At 37.7% G+C, this 20,587-nt stretch overlaps 1 protein-coding gene across 6 annotated transcripts in view; it reads right to left on the bottom strand.

The window, feature by feature from the left end:
• Nucleotides 1-20,587, bottom strand: part of HMCN1 (hemicentin 1) — a 193,183-nt gene that overhangs the window by 19,029 nt on the left and 153,567 nt on the right. For all 6 annotated transcript variants that reach the window (XM_061345729.1, XM_061345728.1, XM_061345730.1 and 3 more), the window contains 25 exons: nt 19,608-19,791; nt 19,346-19,443; nt 18,677-18,955; nt 17,833-18,023; nt 16,585-16,666; nt 15,649-15,785; nt 12,450-12,591; nt 11,263-11,407; nt 10,310-10,437; nt 9,769-9,925; nt 9,474-9,595; nt 9,107-9,271; nt 8,819-8,926; nt 8,301-8,438; nt 8,002-8,136; nt 7,467-7,736; nt 6,922-7,112; nt 6,359-6,572; nt 5,647-5,781; nt 4,984-5,174; nt 3,996-4,077; nt 2,918-3,187; nt 1,885-2,055; nt 1,514-1,684; nt 411-581 (listed from right to left, as the gene is read on the bottom strand). In XM_061345729.1, the coding sequence (XP_061201713.1) occupies nt 411-581; nt 1,514-1,684; nt 1,885-2,055; nt 2,918-3,187; nt 3,996-4,077; nt 4,984-5,174; nt 5,647-5,781; nt 6,359-6,572; nt 6,922-7,112; nt 7,467-7,736; nt 8,002-8,136; nt 8,301-8,438; nt 8,819-8,926; nt 9,107-9,271; nt 9,474-9,595; nt 9,769-9,925; nt 10,310-10,437; nt 11,263-11,407; nt 12,450-12,591; nt 15,649-15,785; nt 16,585-16,666; nt 17,833-18,023; nt 18,677-18,955; nt 19,346-19,443; nt 19,608-19,791 (4,077 nt within the window). The remainder of the gene's footprint in view (nt 1-410; nt 582-1,513; nt 1,685-1,884; nt 2,056-2,917; nt 3,188-3,995; nt 4,078-4,983; nt 5,175-5,646; nt 5,782-6,358; nt 6,573-6,921; nt 7,113-7,466; nt 7,737-8,001; nt 8,137-8,300; nt 8,439-8,818; nt 8,927-9,106; nt 9,272-9,473; nt 9,596-9,768; nt 9,926-10,309; nt 10,438-11,262; nt 11,408-12,449; nt 12,592-15,648; nt 15,786-16,584; nt 16,667-17,832; nt 18,024-18,676; nt 18,956-19,345; nt 19,444-19,607; nt 19,792-20,587) is intronic.

Raw genomic sequence — 20,587 nt, 5'->3', positions numbered from 1 at the left:
TTTCATTATTTCTGCAGCCAAATAAAGAGGCTGTATTTCGAAACTGTGAGTTCTCCTGTTCCGTCATGAAGGACTTACTGAAATGTGGAAGAACAGGATAGATGAATAACAGAACCAAGAAAACAATGTTTAGGAAACCTGTAATTTAACAGTTAAGGTTTTTAAATGCTGCTTTTGCACAGTCACAGGGTAAGAGAAGAGAGACAAGGACAGGAGAAGAAACCCCGTATGTTAGGCCTATAGTGGGATGCTAAAGACAGTGGCAGGGACCAGTGAAAATTAAAGGCTTGAATGGAATTTTTTCAGGGACTGCACTTTCAGAACTGGAAAGCTTTCAATATAAATTAAGTAGAATTTGGAAAGGAAATTACAAGTCTGTCATTATTCCCTTTGTGTCCAACGCATCTTACCTGGGCAGCGTCTCTTGCTGCAAACCTGCATCTGTGCATCAGACCCCTCACAGTATGACCCATCGTGTGAAGGAGGAGGGTTATTGCAGAGCCTCAGTCGTGTCTGAGTACCTTTCCCGCAAGTCTCACTGCAAGGACCCCATGGCATCCATGAACTCCACTCACCGTCAACTGCAAAGGCATCACAGCTATAAAACTGTTGAAACTGTACAGCTCCTCTAACTTGAAATTACAGCTTCACAGCCTAAGGCAAAAGGCTGTGCTGCTTAATATCAACAAATACCCTGAATAAGCTGTTGAAAATGCCATTGCCTTGAGCAATAGCCAAAACGGATCAACATTTTGCAAAAAAAGATTCTTTCCTTTTTGTTTTCCACATACATCAATTCACTTTACTATAGTCTTGGAACACCAGAACTGAACACTTGATCAGATCTGGTGTTTTCATAAGTTACCTGTGTCTGACTGTCCTGTGCTAGGCTGAAGGTTTCAGCAGGGAAAGGGCCATGCTAGTTAAAAACTGCCATGCAGCTTCAGTGACTACCAGTAAGCAGGAGGCAAGATCTAGAGAAATGAATCTTAGGCTGATGGATGAACATTTGGCATTGTAGTGGTAGCAGAGCCAGGGTGAAAGGGAAAAATCAAGACAGGAAAGAAACATGAACATTCAGTTTAGTTAGGAGGAATCTGTGGCTGAAAATTAAAACAACAGGGGAAAATGGACAGATAATATCTTAAACTATCATGGTTTACATGGCTTTTTAATAGTTGCTTGGGTGGGTTTGGTTATTTTTCCATTTTAACTGGTTTTGGAGAATATGTTCAAGGTTGTGAGTTTACGCTGTGAGAACATGGATAACAAGTACTGGAAAACAGTAAAATGAAAAAAAAAAAAAAGCACTTTTTTTTTGGGGGGGGGGAAGAGGGGAAATGCTAAGAATTCTCCATGCACTTCTGTGCGAAAAGGAGGAGATTAATTATTTTATAATTTAATAATTTTAAATAAACTGAAAGAATTTGGGTTCAGAGAATAATAATTAAAAAACCCAAAAACTATATGGAAAACCCCTTGTGCAACTATTTTTAAATCACACTTCTGTTACCTGGGCAAGGCCTTATATTACACATGACTGAATCCACAGCACTGCCATCACAGGGCTTCCCGCCATGCTGAGTTGGTGGGTTACTGCAGGTTCTGGTTCTGGTCCTGTTACCTTGTCCACAGCTCTTTGAACACTCTTCCCATAGCCCCCACTCTGACCAGTTGCCATCCACTGAGAAACAGAAACCCCGACTGTTTTAATAAAAAAATATTTCTGCAGTATTTATTGAAATTTCCTCTTTCCACAAAAGAAAAAATTATTCCAACTTCTTAGCAAAACTAATATTTCACGAATATCTGTGGTGATAACAGTTCACTGTTAGGGCCCTTAACGTAAGGCACATTTAAAGTATCAATTCATTAAAGAAATACCTGGACATGGTTTGTTGTGGCAGCTCCGTACATCTGTATCAGGCCCCTCACACCTCTTCCCACCATTTGCTGGAAGAGGGTTGTTGCATTGACGTACTCGCTCCTGAACACCTTGACCACAAGTTACACTGCAAGATTGCCATTCAAGCCAATTGGAAAATCCACCATGCACTGCAATGGAAAAAATGGCGCTCTGTATCATGCTTCTGCTTGTAATTCTCTTAGGTTGATACAGCAAAGTGAAAAGCGCACTTCACAAACTGTTACTTGGAAATCCAACTCACTTCCCATCTTCATTACTACAGAAACATATACTACAGTTCTGAGAATACTTCAGCTGCTCTGAAATAGTTATTGCTTATGCTCATAAGGGCTTTTCTTTAAAGGCACTATTAAGTTATATGTGTTCTGAAGATGGTATCTAGCTCAAGATTTATTCATTACTATGTCTCTCACTGCTTCATGCTCATCTGTCTCACACAGCTGGATGAATATAATGGAACAAATTTTCATGAAACAAAACCCCACTGACATCTCAGACTAGGCTTAATGTATACTTATTCGTATATGGAAGGTAAGATTAAATATCCATAAAATATGGATAAGATAAAATCTTGATCGCATATTATCTCTATTAATGCTGTAGTCTACCAGTTTGGTAGTCACTATCCTGTCCTCAAGAGGGACTTTTTATAAGCAATGTAGTAGGACAAGGGGGAACGGCTTTAAGCTGCAAGAGGGTAGATTGAGATCAGATATTAGGAAGAAATTCTTTAATGTGAGGGTGGTGAGACACTGGCACAGGTTGCTCAAGGAAGCTTGAGCACAAGTGAGACACTGGCACAGGTTGCTCAAGGAAGCTGTGGGACACTGCCACATCCCTGGCAGTGTTCAAGGCCAGGTTGAACAGGGCTTGGAGTAAACTGGTCTAGCAGAAGGTGGCCCTGCCCAATGGCAGGGGGTTGGAACTGGATGATCTTTAAGATGCCTTCCAACCCAAACCATTCCATGATCCTATATTTTGTTCACCTACCCTGGACAGTCAGTGATACTCTAACAAGAACAGATCCCATTAGATTCCTTGCTACACACTCATATTCGGACGTATCTTCCTTCTGTGCTGCAACAATACGCAAGGAGCCATTGGACAGGACAGTCACTCTCTCATCGCCCACAGCTGGGTGGCCTTGGCGGGACCATTTGATGGTTGGAGAAGGCTCCCCATCTGCCTGGCAGTTCAGCATTGCTGTGGCACCAGCTTCTATAACTGTCTCTACAGGTTCAACAGTGATGACTGGAGGACCTGAAAGACAAGGTTTCTTTAGGCAATGGCACATGGTTACATTTTTTTTGTTATATTGATTATTTAGAGTTCTGGTCAGAATGAGAGCAAAAAAAATCTGATGTCAGTTTACTTTAGCTAAAATTATTATTGTTGATCTTTCACTGTCAAAATATATCAAGTTAAAATGATAATGACAGGCTATTTTTAATATGAAGCAATCTGACGGCCAAATGTGGGATTGAGGTCTGACTCTATGAGCATATACAGACGTCTTTATTGTTAAATGTCTTGCTTTTAATAAGTACTGTAGGAAAATGCACTTAGTTATGTCCAGAGGCGAGTGAGACATAAGTAACAGATCAACAATGCTTGAGGTAACCACAGAAAAGGGATGTTCAGAAATTCTACCACTGGTGAAAAAATAATTCTAAAATAGTCCTTCTGCCCAAAATAAAATATTGACAGTGAAAGCTGAGATTCATGTCTTGTAACTTTCTTAATTTAAAAGTTAAAAGTCTAATTTATCCAGTCCTATCAACATGCTCTCTAGTCAACTAAGAGAAACAGGCCCTTTCAAAAGATGTTTCATCCTACTCTAAGGTGGTTTCTAAAATGAACTTGAATCATCCTATACATGCTTCTCGTCTTTGACCTCAATCACTAGCATAAACTAGATTCTAAACATATTAACAATGAAAGGTGAGAGGAATCCTGACCTACAGTGCAGTGCCCAACCTTCAAAAATTGAATGGGAGCTGCATCCATCTATCGAAAGGTGGATATTGCTCCTGTCTAGTGAAATTAAACTTATCAATTTGAGTCTTACTCTGAAGCGTTAGTGTCAGGCTGCGTTCCACCACACCAGCATCGTTGGTAGCCACACACTTGTAGTCACCAGCATCTTCATTCTAAAGAACGAAAAGCAAATACTCACCATGTTTGTGTAATGATGGTTTCTGTTTACAGTGCACATCCTGTAAGTGAATTTTCTGCAACACAATCTGGCATGCCCTGGATCTTAAGAGGAATGCTGTTTGGTTCTAGAGTATCTTAAGATTTTGCCTTTATTATTAAATTAATAGTGTTGATTATTTTTAACATTTCAGTTTTTATTTCCTTCAGCTCCTTAATGCTGAGGATTTTTTATTTCTTTTTTAATGGAAACTCAAATTGCTGTTTAAAAGAACTTTAAATGAGTGTGTAACAAAGAATCTAATAAGATCTCTTCCCTCTATATTAGCTATTAGGAAGAAACTCTTTAATGTGAGGGTGGCAAGATAGCACATGTTGCCAAGTTGTGGATGTCCTCTCCCTGTAAGTATTCAGGGCCAGGTTGCATGGTGCCTTGAACAAGCTGGTCTAATGGAACATGTCCCTCCCTGCCTGTAGCTTTCAACCCCATTTCAAAACGTAGACATGTGTTTATGGGGGAAAACAACATGTCTTGCAATTTACATTAGGAATTTAGATGCCAAATTATATCACATGGAGAACACAATTGATTTTCAGCTGACCTGTTGTAGAGCCAAGGCTCTTTTAAGGTCAGAAGTCCCACGTAATTGGGTACAATTTCACACATCAATAATTAGTATGTAGATTCAGTGTTTCTGACAATTAAAGGATAGTCCCATGGGGTTTTTTTTTGACAGAACAATTTGTGTCTAATTCTAGTCTGAATTAAAACAACATTCGTTAAAGGTAAAAGCAAAAGTGCATTAAACATCAAGCCTCGCCCTTTCAAAATATCATGATCTGGAATACCTTGATTAACCAAGTAAAATGAAGAAACACATTGTAACAGACCAGTGACTCACTACAGTGCCATAGATAGCGAGAGAACCATTGTTAAGCTGTCGGATCCTATTGCTAATCTGAATGCCAACTCCTTTTTTGCTCCACTGGATGGTTGGAGGTGGATCTCCTCTGACTTCACAATTCAACATAGCATTGCCTCCCAAGGGCTCAATTCGGCTAGAGTGGTAATCACCTTTGAAGACTGGAGGCTCTGAGAACACAAGTAATGGCAAAGAAATAGCAGAGTCAAAATCAAATGCCCTTAATGGGTTCGCTGGAAGGGATGATTCATCTCCGATTTTCTGAAGTATGAATTTCAAACTGTTTTAATTTTTCCCATTTAGCCATAGACAATGTACCAAATACTAGGGGTAATGGTTTTAAATTGAAAGAGGATGAATTTAGATTAGCTATTAGGAAGAAATCCTTTACTGGTGGCAAGACTGTCACATGTTGCCAAGAGAAGTTGTGGATGCCCCCTCCCTAGAAGTATTCAAGGCCAGACTGGATGGGGTTTTGAGCAACCAGGTCTAGTGAAAGGTGTCCCTGCCTGTGGTAGGGGTGTGGAACTAGGTAATCTTTAATGTCCCTTCCATCTTGAACCATCCTAGGATTATACTATCAAAACAGATGGCTGTGTGAAGCTGTCCAACAGTGACCATAACTACTAATGTTTTACATACCTTTGACATACACAAAACCAATAGCTTTGATTGAGCCAACTGTGTTTTCTGCGGTGCAGACGTATGTACCAGAGTCATCTTTAGATACTCGTTCAATAACAAGTTCGCTGTGTCCATTTACATCATCATACTGTGCTGAAGGGAGATCACAGAGCAAAGGGTTACTCCAATGATTTTAAATGTGTACATCTCAGTGACCGGTATGTTGTAAGACTGAATTACAGTGCTATTCAGCAACACAGCTCGATGGCATTGTACCATTTAATTGCTTAGATACCTCAGCAATGCACAGAAAAATCACTGCTGTAACATTTGCTCACATGCCTGTATTCACTTAAGTTGTCCCTTAATTTCAGGCTTTGTGCATCTACATTCTATGAACTGCTGAGGTTTTCTTCAGATTTAAGAGAAATAGCATTAGTTGTTGGATGTTGAATAAATATAATCAAATATATATTTATTTTTTTTATGTGCTACATTATTGGTGGCAGAAGAGGAACAATTTCTTAATTATTGTCCTTACAGCTTTGTCTCAAAGACAATTTAATTACATGATTGCACAATATTGAAGATACTCCTCACACAGTCACTGCCTATCAACTTTGCTACCTCTGGATTATATTTCTTCCTTATCCTAAACTAATTGCAATGCTGTGTGTGTGTGGGAAAATATTTCAGAGCAGAATGGCCTGTAAAACCCAGTGTCACCTACCTGGAATGATGTTATTGTTAAAGGTCCATGTTATTTTAGGTACTGGTATCCCAGTTGCTTTGCAAGTTAATCTGAGCTGTTCTCCTTTAGTCAAAGCTACATCTCCAGGCAGTTCAGTAAAAGCTGGAAGCACATGAACTATCAGGGTGACAGTGTGTGTGTCTTCTCCAGCAGCATTGTTCGCAATACAGGTGTAACTGCCAGAATCTTCATGCTAAAAGAAAGCGTGTTGGGGAAATTCAACTATGATATATCCTACACAATGCTAGCCCTTGTAACAATAACTGAATCTCAAAATGTTGGAACAAACACTCAGAAGAAATGCTCATCTGAACTCTCTCGTTTCCTCTAAATTTGAAGACCTTCTTTTTGCCCTTCCTTATCACTCTAAATTTTTTACAGATTTTACTCCACAGTGGAAAATTGAATGTTTACTTTGGAACATTAAGAGCAAGAAAACAAAATAAAACAAAGATTAATCCAAAAGTGGGTGTATATGAAGAGAAACAGAGTCTTAATATTGCCAAACCTGTTGAGGCATAGCTTAGATTCAGGAAACTTACAACAACACTGTCCAAAATGAGGTCTCCATCTGGCATCGCCTGATATTTTCCTGCTATCTCTGTTAACAGTGTATTGTCCTTCTTCCAGTTTATTGTTGGTGTTGGAATCCCATCAGCCACACAGGACAGAACAGCCTGGGAGTTCTCTGTGACTGTGTACTGAGCATCACTCCTGCGAATCTTGGGTGGAACTGTGAGAAGGTATATTAAAAAGATTTATTGTTATGTATTATCCAAGCACTACTGTAAAAGCATACTATACTGCACTGAATACCTGAAACCATTGTCTGGATCTTTATTGTGTTTAGTCCCTACCAATGACCACCATTAAGGAAACCAGAGAAATGTGTGAACTACTTATAACAAAAGTATAAACTAAGTGAAACAAATGTAAAGCTCTTTCTAAATTTAAGCAACTACAACCCAGTAAAACCCACCCTTTAAGTAGCGCAGTTTTGCTGAGCTTCTCCCTTACATCCTAGCTCCTTACCCTGTGTAGGTTTATGCTGTGATAATGCATGATGTTTCGATAAAGTCCCACTTACTGTGTACAGTGAGGTCCATGCTAGAAGTGCTGGACCCTGCCAGGTTTGCTGCTATGCATGTGTAAAGGCCAGTGTCACCAGGCTGTACAAACACAATCTGAAGAGCACCAGTGCTAAGAATTCTTCTTCTAATGGACTCGGTTATTTGTTGTCCATCTTTGTGCCAACTGATCTCTGGCACAGGGTAGCCTTCAGCCTCGCACTGCAGAGTGACAGACTGATCAATGGCAACAACGTATTCCTTGAGGTGAGACTTCATAACAGGAGGAACTGAAAAGAATAAGGAAAATTTTCAAAATACTTAGATGTTGTAAGAAGGATGGAATGCTTCAGTTCTTGGAGAAAATAATCCTAAAAGTGTATCTTGATCATAAATTAGACAACAAGAGGGAATAAGCCTCCTGGGCTCTATTCAGTGTCATCAAATAGGAAAGCATTAAGTCCATTTCTATTGCTCAGAATTGTGTTTTGACTAACAGAAAGGATACACAGATTTCTTGTCTGTAGATCACTACAAGTTTAAAAGATGATTTACCTTGAACTTTCAGTTTGATCTTCCCCAGAGCAGTGCCAGCTGGATTTTGAGCAACACACATGTACGTGCCAGCATCTTCAATAGTTGATTTTGCAATCTGCAAACTGCCACTTGGAAGAACCATATAACTGTTTCCTAAAACAAATATAAGCACAGTGCGAAACTTTTGGCTTGGTTTTTTTCATTGGTTTGTTTGCTCATTTTTAAATGAATAAGTTCCTTATATCTAAGTCTGAATATTCAGAAAAGAGAAAACAAGTTTCTGAGTTACAGCAAGTAGGCTGAAGTTAAGAGAATACCTGTTGTGATTATATTGATGCCCTCCTTTTGCCATGTTATTATGGGTCGAGGTGTACCTGTCGCTTCACATGGTAGCAGAATGGGATTGTTCACAATGACATCCAGTGTCCCTGGCTGAGTCTGGATAACTGGTGGTTCTGTGGAACAAAATTAAAAGGAAGATACAGGAGGTACTAAAATTCATCTGAGAGTCTGAGAAGGTATAGAATACAGCCTTACTTCTTGCAATTTGCCATCACAGATACATTTTAACTTACCAAAAACCAAAGAAACAAAAAATCTCACAAAAATAAAATAGCACAGCATGGACTGGGAGACCCTAGCCAAGGTACCAGAGTTGCAACATGCAGAGTAGTGACTTTGTGATTAATCAGTGCATCTGCAAGACAATTTGGCTGAGCAAGACACTACTTGTGACAGTCCACTCTGGCCTCATCATTATTCTGCAGCACATGTATGTGTTAAATCGACAGCATTTACTTACAAAATTCATTTTCTCTTTAGCTTCCCATCTTACCCTGAATGTGAAGAGTAACATGTCTGTGAGCTGAGCCAGCTGCATTCCTGGCCACACAGGTGTACCGTCCCGCATGTGCCAGCTGAGCAGCAGGTATTTCAATGGCACCTGCAACAAAGAAGCTGCGTTACAACATACAGCAGTATCTCACAGGAGAGTTTCACTGTGAATACAGCATCCATCTGAAGAGATCTGTATTTTTATTCTCAGAAATTGGAGAGGGGGTGTTTGCATTTATTTAAGTCATTATTTCTAGATGTGAGGCTGAGCTCCAGTCACACACAGTACCTGAAGAGAGAATTCTGTAGCCATCTCCTCTGGGAAGCAACTTTATGCCATTTTTGGTCCAGTGAACCGAGGGAACAGGAACCCCTGACACAGTGCAGGAAATCACTACTGGAGACTGCTTTGTCACCAAAAGGTCTGTGGCTTCATCTGCTATGGATGGGGGCACTAAAAACAAAGATCAGTGTAAAGGTTACTTGCTTCTTTTCAGTTTTATGAATTCTTGGAAATAACTTTCATTTCTTGGGAATACTAGAGGCTTATGGATATCAGTATCAGAAAAGCATGATATAAAAATATGATCTCAACATTGGAATGACACAAAGAAATCCTGGATGCCATACAGATGTAATAGCAATATTCCCTCTACCTTGAACAGTGAGTTCAACTGCTCTTTGATCTTCTCCTGCATCATTTGACACAGAGCACTCATAGACAGCAGTATCATCCACAGTGGGAGAAATGATTACTAAGGAACCTGAAGATAGAAGTCTGAACAAAGAAAAGAGAAGAAAGTAAAAGACATTGAAATATTTCTTCTCAGGTAATCAGACCACTGACTTCGCTTGTTATAAAACATTGCATTTAAGAATGGCTGAATTTTTAAAGTGCCAAAATCATCCCAGAAAATTTTAAACCCACAGTGAAAATAAAGCAACTCTCACCTGTATATATTCTGGTTCTGGTCAACACTAAGCAGATTCCCATTCTTTTTCCAGCTAATTGCTGGTTTTGGAATTCCAGTGGTTTCACAAGGCAAAGTGGTCTGCACATTTACGGTAACTGTGATATTCGTGTGTCCAGGAGCAATAGCTGGAGGAACTAAGGACAAACAAAGCTTAATTATTCAGAATAATTATATACATATGCCCACAGACTCCTCTCATACCTTTATATAGACCTGAACTGCCAAATACATTTACTTGATTTTTGTAAAGAGTGACAGTAATAAACTTCCTAAACATACAGCATGGGATATATCAAGTCTTTCTATTTCCAGTGCACAAGGAGTAAATATTTTCTTTCCATAAACATTTGGGTTGTACTCCTAAGGTCACAAATATATTTGTTTTTTATTATTCAATTTTATTTTCTTAAGCAGAGCAGCTAAAAAGGGGTTAAACTTAAAATATGATCTGTCAGAACAAGAACAATGATGTGACTAGACTTCAAGCACGTATACTTATCTAAACCCAAAACTTTTACCAAGAACTTGCAGATCAATTCGTTTGCGTTCAGTGCCAGCTGTATTTGTTGCCATACACACATATCTTCCTGTGTCAGTAACATGTGCTGAGTGTATGTGCAGAGATCCATCCTCTAACATGGAATATCTGAAATAAAGCCATATTTTTTTTTTCCACTATGCAAACAGAACCATAGGCTATCTTGGTAGTGCAGAAGGAAAACATGACTCACGGTACACAACAAATAGCCTAGACACATGATGTCTTAATTTGGGCATATAGAGTTTTCTCATTTGTTGCACTTATTCTGACTTCATTTTTTCCAACACATCTATTTTCTGGAGAAATCATGAAATTTAGCTGACATAGTGATTCCATATAAATGGTGCCAGATTTGCAGAAAATATCCAAAAGCCCTTTATTATGGTTTCTCATTTAGCCTTTAAAAATGCCTAACTAATGATTGTACTTTTTTCTTTGAAATATAAATGAATTCTTTAGCATTTGCTCAGTTCTAGAAAATCCCAACTACTTCCCCGTAGAACAATGAAAAGATGGAAATTATTCACTGTAATGAAAGTTGGTACTGGAACAGACATAGAAAGTTCCATATATTAGATAATATTTATACATTACTGTTATAAAAATAATAGTATAATAATAACAACAACAATAACAAAATCTTTAAATTACTATTCAAAATCTTTTATACCAGAAGAATTATTATGATGTTTGGTTGCCAAATAAGTTTTTTGTCCTTCTTAAGAATAAAACTATGAAACCTCTTTATATTACTGCTTCTATCACCATATTTTCCACATTTGTGTCCATTTGATATCACAGTACAAATATTAGTTCTAATTTGTGAAAGTAAAACTAATCTATGAGTCACAGATGTCAAATTAATCTTTCTGTGGTTCATATATTCTTAAAAACCAATTAATAATATTCATGCTGATTTTTGGATAATACCTTGTATTGTTTCCAGTAAAAATAGCCCCATCCTTCCTCCATGTAATTCTTGGGGTTGGTATTCCTTCTGCAATACACTCCAGAATAACAGAAGCATTTATATGCACAACAGCAGTCTGAGGACTGCTTCGGATTGTAGGAGCCACTGTAAAGCCAAAAATTGCTTGTTATCTAAAGAAAAAACTTCACACTGCAATGATTGAACCCTAAACACATGAAAATAGATGTAGCAACAGGTATGGGGATCACTGCAAAGACAAAAATAAGTTTCTTACCATTTTGTACAGTGCATGATAATTGCCATGATGCAGCAGGGGATGAAAAAGAAAGTTTGTCTGAAATGCATTCTAAAGATCATTGCAAATTACTGCAAAGGTTATGATACAGCTAAAATGGTAAAAGAGTTCAGCATATTTAGTTCAGTAAAGTAAGGCTATGGTGATATCATTTCTTCCTTATTTTAAATTAAGGACAAAAAGAATTTTATCTGGACCAGTAAGAACAGTCACTGGGGGAACAATGTAATGCAGGTACATATGACTGGGCTGTGAGTTGATCAGAAATAGGAAAAAAGTTTCATATCATCACCCAAGTGTGAGAATATAATAGCTTCTCATTAGACTAGAGGTGAGAAAATACATAGGTTTAAAATGAAATTCAGGTCTATGGTAATACTGGACAGGGCATCTAGATGCATAGGACCGTTCAAGCCTTATCTTACTATCTCCTGCATACAGGTGCAGAGAAGAAACCAGTTTTCAAGTAATTTGCAAAACTGGTGTACAAGCCAGCTATGAAACCTAGACTCCAAGGTGCTAGTCAAGTGCTTTCAAGAATTTCTCTGAAATTGTCCAAGAATATTTCTCAATCCTTCATCATTCTGGATGTAGCCTGACTCTTTATCAGGATGATGGGTAGATGCAGAGCACCCTCCATTAGCAGGAAGCATAACCAGTTGTACAGCGAACCATGGTGAGTCCCCAACAGGTCCTTTAGAGTGGGGGACAACTGTGGTCTCAGATGATGGCACACACAAGGTAATACACAGGGTGCCACAGTTTAGTCTCAGCCTAAGTGGCCAACAGTGTGCTAGAAAAAGACTATTAAAGGTTCTTTCTTGCTGTATGAACTCCTGCAGAAATACCATGCAAAGATCAAAATGCACAAGACTGTATCCATGATTTTACCATGTACTGTCAGCACGAACTCCCTGGTCACTTTTCCTGCGATATTACTTGCCACACATGTATAGCTTGCTGTATCACTGAGGTCAGCATTATTGATCTGCAGGTATCGCCCATTGGATAGGATTCGAATTCGAGGAGTTCCCTAATGGAAAAGAGAGAAAGTTTGACAAATTTAGCTTTACTATTCTTCTCCTTATGAAGATAGAACGTTCTGTTGTTGCAAAGTAATAAAAGCCATGAAAGAAGGCCAAAGATAAGCCAGAGACTGAATTTACTGCTGGCTTAACGTTATTTACATCTGCAAAGGTAATAGGGTAATTAAAGTTTTGAAAATTGTCATTGTATAATGATTCCCCCTTGGAACCCCTACTGGGACTTGTGCCTGAATAAGAGAGCTTTTTAGGTTATGCAGCCAAAGGGCTTTTGAGTTTTTATGGAAAGGGGCAGCTAACAGAACATGATGAATTATTTATTTATTTTGTTAATTCCATGTACACTAAAGGCAGAAAAAATACAAGTTTCTGCACACTGTTCTTCAAAAACCACAGTCCTGATGTAAGCATAAAGTTAGATACTAAGTTTACTAGCCAGCATTTCCAAATACAAGGATACCATTCCTCTCAGCTCTACAATGACTCTACAGCACCAGATAGGTAACCCTTTAATCAAGGCATTTTTACTACAACCTATTTGGGTCATATCTGCATGAATGGTGATATCAACTACAAGTGTTCAAGAACTTAACTGAGTAGAGAACAGTAGAAAAATATCAGAAACTCAGACTTTTCCAGTATGCGCTACCCACACTTTGGGTGAAGTTGAAAGCTGATATTCCCATCTGCTCTTTTGGGTAGAAGATCTGCGAATAGCAGCTACAACAGATAGGTGAAACTCTGCTGGTTCTGCACTTCTCTGCACTAGAACATAGTACACATAGTCCCGTACTAAGCACCAACTCAGAGAGTTTACCAATGCAGAATAAACAGCAGTGCTAGAGCCACAGGTGAAATGACACACCACCAGAGTAGGTTATAGACAGTCAGATTTTGTGTAATAACTGGTATTTCCTGTTGGATAAACAGCCTATCCTATGGTTTCTAAACATAGAAGCATATTGACAACAAAGGACAGACAATGAATCTATCACATGGTCCTTACACTCTTCTCAAGGCATGTCAGAAAACCCATCTTTGAAACAATACAGATTCAGCAATTTTTCCAACTGTTTAAATGAAACCAGATTAGGGGAAGATGCTCCTACCTAGTTCTTAACACTTAGTGTGGACTTCCATATCAGTGAAGAGTACAAGGACTCCAAAGCTACTAGAAGCTAGATCATTCTATGGTTCTGTTACCAAGAATGGTGGTGCTGCACAATTACACCATTAAGCATATAGAGGCCTAAATTAGACCTCAAAATTTGCACACCGGAAGGTAACAAAACCAGGAGGAATTACCCCCTCCACCATAAGGCTACATTACAAAGAGCAGTGATGACTTAAATTGAAATAACACAGCAGCCTGAGAAACTTTCTCCAATCCTCTCTTGTCATTGTGAAACCTCAATTTTTCCAAGATAAGGACAAGAATATGCCATAGAGCACCTCTTTCCATACCCAAGGAAAGCTCTTTCCCAGCTGCTTAGTATTAGTAGGCTATTACATTTCTTCAAAGTTGAGAAAACAACCAGGCATTCAGGAAGACACTGTTTTCCTGCTATCTAGAATATATATTTATATAAACTAAGCTAAAGAATGAAAAGGATGGTAGAAAACACAATAAACATAATTCTGTTACTTAAAGTACACATGACAAATTAAGAGTACCATGTCTGAAATAAATGTATAACTTAAATTTAGTTCTGGATTGAAGATATCTCTAGAATTGAAATCCCCTGCTCTATTTAAATCTAAGGCAGCAGACTGACTATACCACACAACCAAGGTGCCTCAGCCCTCACATACTGACATGTGTGTTCTCATGAGGCAAGAAAACTAATATTACAAAAGTTGATCCAAAGGTTATCAGCTGAGTACCTACATCTATCATAATGTTCCTCAATTGCTCTGCTATAAATTTTCACCATAAAGCAGTGGCTTCTTTTCATGCTTCATTTTTGTTAAGCACTGCTTTTAAAACACAAGCTTTCTTGAAAGGCTGAGGCAAAATTATTCACATTCTGAACTTCCAATCCTTGTTCAACCTTGCTTTCATTAAAAAGAAATTTGAAAATCACTATCCAATTAACTATTTCACCATTCAGAAAAAGTGTTTAAGTTAGTCTTGTTTCTAGCTAGCTCCTGTGCTACAGATAACATTCCCCAGCAGCACTTAGTAAGACATAATTGCCCACCATATTCTTATTTCTTCCACTAATATTTCATTCTTCTAAATCTACAATAGACTCTGAAGAATGACATGTCACAAGGAAAGCAAATACGCGGAACTTTGCGTGAAGACTACTGATGGATTACAGTTAAGGGAGCACAATTAATAAGCTGAACTTGTTTCCTCTTTATTAATGACTAAAGAGCAACTGAGGGAAAATTATCAATTAAGTCTAACTGATAACTGGACTTCAATTGTTCAATTAGAAATCATGTGGTTTCTGAGCAATTTCAAGGAATAGGATGGAAAGTAAAAATTTATTTCTGTATAAACCATCTTCACATTGCTAATTGTCTCTCAACCAGCAAAGACTTGATGCCTTTACATGGAATTCTGAGTGAAAAAGATGCACTTGATGTAAAACTATGGTGATTAGCAAACCATTTTCTATTTTTTTCCAGTACAAATTGTTTAAATTCCTTTCTAAAAACTACTATAATATGAGGATGCATAATATACCCAAAGGAAATATATAGTGTAGTCTTTTCTCAGCTACCTTTCCTGGGAAGCCATTCAGGAGTATACCGAAGGCTTCTAGCATTGTTCAGAGGATCCAGGAGGAGCAAGGGATCCCCCTAAAGGAAAAAAGAACAAGTAACAGCGGGATGGCCACTTCACATGCTTGCTAGCTTCAGGTACTCATTTAGGACTAACTGTATTTGTACTGGGGCTACTCAGCTTCTCTTGAATTCAAGGCATCATGACTTGGACTGCACTGAAAGGGCAAGTGAGCAGAATAAGAAACCTCAAGCAGTGTGTGTAAAAAAATAAAGGGAACAAAAGACTAGTACAAATAATGTAACCACTATACCTCTAAAAGTTCTCCATTTTTAAGCCATGAGATTGTCGGAGGTGGCACAGCATCAGACTTGCATTCCAGAATAATTTGTCTGTTCTGCAACACGGTGAAGTCCTGTGGACCACTGGTACCAGCAATGTTAGGAGGAACTGTTACAAGAATTAAGAAAAAAATTAACACCACACATATGAGACCCATTAAAATTATTAATTGAAAATTCCCAATTTTTTTTCTTAAGTTTAAAATAAATAGAAAACTACAGTACCATTAATTAGCTATACTTTTTAATTCTTGTGTTAAATATATCACATTTGCTTAACAAGTGAACGTGTTTCCTAATCACATTTTCTTAACACGTGAACATGTTTCCTAAGTCACACACTAGAAACTACCGTGAGAGAAATTAAAGTCCATTCTCAGTGAGAGTATTGGCATTTAAACCAGACAGGGCAAAGATCACTGAAGTTCTATAAACTGTTAATCGATAAACACGGGAGCTATAGTCTTCAAGAAACGTCAGAAGTCCCATTTATATTTCCTTTATTGTCATTATATTTTACATATTCATTGCTAAAAATAGTTCTTACCTTTTTATACTGAAAATTTAAGATTATGGTAGATGTCAGTGTACTTCACATTATTTTTCAGTAAGCACAATTATCTCAATCCAACTGAATACTGGTATCTATAAACCTCCTAAGTATTCAAAATAAAAGACTTGGGATTATAACAGAAACCAGTTGCATCAGGTGGAACTTTCCTTTTTAATTGTGTATCATGTTCAGAATTGTTACCCTTATTCAGAAATGTTAGTTATGATGATATGGTGTAATATCACTGTCTCAGAACATGTAATTCTTTTGTAACATATAACTTGTAAAATGAGATACTGATAGATACCTTAGTGGTTTATTTAAAGGAATATTTTTTCCCCTAAATTTAACTTACCATGCACTCTTACTAAATATTCCTTATCGTCATCTCCTGCTGGGCTAGATGCTAAACACGTGTATCTTCCCGTGTCTTCCACCTAAAACCACACAAATAATTTCAGCAGAAACCTCAGATTATGGGAACAATTCAGGAAAACCGTGAAATACAAACATGGGCAACAACATATAACAGGCAGCACTTGACAACAAACACAATAACAAAGGAATGGTTGAAAATAAATTAATGAAGTTCTAGAAAACTCTATTTAGCATGCTGGGATTGTACAAAGATGTCTTAGGAGTTGCAGGACCCCATAAAATCCCCCTGGATAACGTGCCTCCAGCAAGAACCTTTCTCTTTGTGATGGTTTTTACAACAGGTAACACGGAGCTAGCTATAGGTATCCATCTAAGCAAGGATCAGTTTTGGGTAATAAGGAAATCTTTTTGTGCATGCAAAATCATTAATGCCTTTATGCTTTATCCTTCCTGTAAACTCTTTATTATAGTGACAAGAAATAATTGCTTTACAAGCTAAACAAGCCAGCAAACAGTACCAAGCCTTGTCTTACTTCCGTTTGGTGAAATTCAATCTGGCTTTTCACAGCTGAAAACAGCCTTAGGTGCAAGTCTTTAAAGGTTCTTTTTCCCTGGACTCCATTATTGTCTGAATTAATCCAAAAGTCTTTCTGTTGCCTTTATTTATTTTTTCTTAATTTGAACACAGATGGCTGCAAATTCAGTTTTTCTCTGCAATATATGGCTTATGATGTGAGAAACAAATGGATATTAGGAAAATCTGGGCTACTAGATAGAGAAGAAAGCCTGAGAAGAAACTATAAAACCTGAAAGAACAGCAAGAGATAGTAATGAGAGTCAAATAGGTAGGAAATGAACAAGAACATATTACAGACAGACTAAAACCAGAACTAACCCCAGAAAAAGACAAGCCCACAGCATTAATTGCACTGCTTTATAACAAGAAGCACCGATAAATTGAAAAATACAGAACTCTGAAATGAAATTAAAGTAGTAATGCTCAGGAGAGGCAGAAGTGCTTGGACATTCTCCGTACATAATACTACTATTTGTTCTGTATGGGAAACTCCAAGGCAAGTCTTAAAAAGTATATCCTCTAACTGCAAATGCAGGTGGATGATTTTTAGTTTTCAGGACATCTCTTCAGATGGTCCTAATAAAAGACAGTTCTGCACACTCCTCTAGGGTTTGCAAAACTGAGCCTATTTTGAAATAAATACTCTACCTGAGCACTGGTTATTCGAAGGACATCTTTTAGGACATGAATATTATCATTCTGCAAAAGTGGGCGCCCATCCTTCATCCATGAGATTTTGGGGACTGGAATGCCAGAAGAGATGCAGAGAAGTTCAAGAGGGTTGTTAATGATGACAGAGAGCTCTTCTGGTTCATCTGAACCATTGATGTGGGGTGGCTCTGTGGAAGGAAGAACATTCAAGTTCTTTATTGATTCAAAAAGCCTACAAAATATGATACTCAGCCTTATGATTAGAGCTTGTAGAATTACTCTACATTAGTATTATTTCTGTCATGAACTATCTAATGAGATTTCCATCTGCCTTTGTCTATTAATTTGCATATTTTATAAGGTGGAATTATTAGTTAGAAAATATTTTCATAATCCCAGAAAAAATATATTGCATAATATATTATGCATATTATGCATAATATATTGCATAATATCACAATATATTGCATAATATACTTATATATATAAGGATTATATAAGCCCTTTAGCTGTCATACTGTCAGCAATGCCTTCAGCTGCACTATCATCCTTTCAAGCCGAATTTCTACCAAATAAAATTATTAATTTAAAATAAATTACTTTGTAAATTAGTTTACTATTAACTATAGCATATTTCAGTACTCTGGAAACACTGGGGAAAAAATATACTGAATTACTCATTCACACATCTTTAGGTATCTTCCAATTCCTTATTTTTCTCATTTATTGCATGAAATGTTTCTTGAAAATACTCCTTATCCCTAGAGACTTCTTAATTGTTGTCCTGAGTAGATACTCATTTACTGCTTACATTTTATTCAACTGAAAAATTAACACTTACCCAACACTTTCAGGGAAAAATGTTTGCTGGTATCTCCAGCTTCATTGGATGCTACACAAGTGTATTTGCCTGTGTCACCGATCTCTACTTTTACAAAATTAAGGACCATTCCTTGGTTACTTGATGTTAGGTGAGCTCCAAGGCTCAAAGGACGTCCATTTATAAACCAAGACATAGTAGGGGCAGGAGTGCCATCAGTAAGACACTTCATGGAAGCTGAGCTGCCTTTTACTACAGTCAGATCCTCCGTTCCTCCTGAGTTATCCAAACTTGGTGGTACTGCCGAAAAACAAAGATCTGATTCATACAGAGTACAACCCAGATGTTAATTCTAGATATCTAAAAATTGAAATGCAGTTACCCTTTTGCATTTTCCCACTTACATTCATGTTTAGCACATGTTAAAATTCACTTGGAAATTATGTATTATTATTCTTTCTAAAAACCTGTAACATTCTGTGTGTCAATTCAAGTAAGGACTCCTCTAAGGTTAAACACTGCATTAAAAAAAACCCAAACACACACACTGAAGTTAATGTTTCCCTAACAATTAATTACTTAAGATATACTTGTGTCTGAATCTTTGTGTTGGTGAAAAAGAAAACTGAATATTGGGTTTAAGAAATAGAGAAATAAGGTTCTTTACATAACCATTTCAGAGAAACTTACCAAAAACTTGAAGGTTGTAATGTTTGTTGTCCACTCCAGCTCTGTTAGATGCCACACAAGTGTATGCACCAGTATCAGATATCTGCACTCTAGCAAATCTAAAGAAAAATAATTTTAAGCAAAGTGTAATGGAAACCATTATCTTTATTATTGCATGGGTTTGATGAAATCTTATTTTTGCTTCAAAAAATACTAGCTGAGTTGTGATGATATACCAAAAAAGAAGAGAAAACTCAGCTAGTTAAAATAGATGAAAACCAACCTGAGAATTTGTCCAGCTGACATCAACCTGATCTGGGAGGACACAGACAGAGGAAGGCCATTCTTTAGCCAATTTATCTGGGGTGGTGGAGTTCCAGTAGCAGTACATTCAATATTTAGGGAGGTTTCCAAAAGGGCAGTGAGGTCCTCTGGTTCATCTTTATTATTGGCTATTGTTGGAGGAACTACATTTTGTAAATGTTGAAAAGAAAGACATTAAAACCAGCTCTTAAAATCATTCCACTGTGTTACCTTGCAGGAAATCCTGCACCTAATGCCCCACAAGCAATTCAATAAAAAGATTCACTTTTTTTTTTTTTTTAAGAGTAAATTAGGGTTTTATAAGTTAGTTTGAAAGCTTTGGTCTTCGGGGCAAGAGGGGACTTATCTGTTCACTGTAAAGAAGGCCCAGGCACATGCAGCTCTAAGCATTGGCTGACTTTAGTTCCCATCATACACCATGAGAGTTGCATAGATAAGACCATTTAAGATCATTATTGCTTGAATCTCAACCAATACAAAGCAATCAAAAAGGTCTCCACTGTTGTGTAGTGCCTTTCTGTCCCCCAAAGATGTGATGTGGTCATTCAGTATTGTTACTTATATCAAAGGCCATCTCTTGTTACTCTGCTCATGCTGATACTCCAATTGATTCTGAGTCTCTGTAGAACTGGGACAGATGTTTACACCACTGTGAAGTGCTGCCTATCTCTATGTCCCGGGTTCTGCTGTAACAGATATTTTTCCCCTTTGAAGTAGCTGGTTTTTTACTTTAGTCTGAGAACAATGCTGATAACACCCACGATTTAGTTGTTGCTAAATAATGTTTACTCCAATCAAGGACTTTCCAATCTCATGCTCTGCCAGTGGGGAGGGTCATGGGAAGCTGGGAGGAAGCACAGACAGGACGCCTGACCCAAACTAGCCAAAGGGGTATTCCATATCACAACACATTGTGCCCAGTATATAAACTGGAGGGAG

The sequence above is a fragment of the Neopsephotus bourkii genome, unplaced genomic scaffold (genome assembly GCF_033783945.1).
Source record: "Neopsephotus bourkii isolate Nb327-2 ecotype Australia unplaced genomic scaffold, CSIRO-AGI_Nbou_v1 NB_234, whole genome shotgun sequence".
NCBI classification, from domain to species: domain Eukaryota; kingdom Metazoa; phylum Chordata; class Aves; order Psittaciformes; family Psittacidae; genus Neopsephotus; species Neopsephotus bourkii.
Note: the sequence above shows the minus strand (reverse complement) of the source record. Positions and strands in the feature narration are given on the sequence as shown.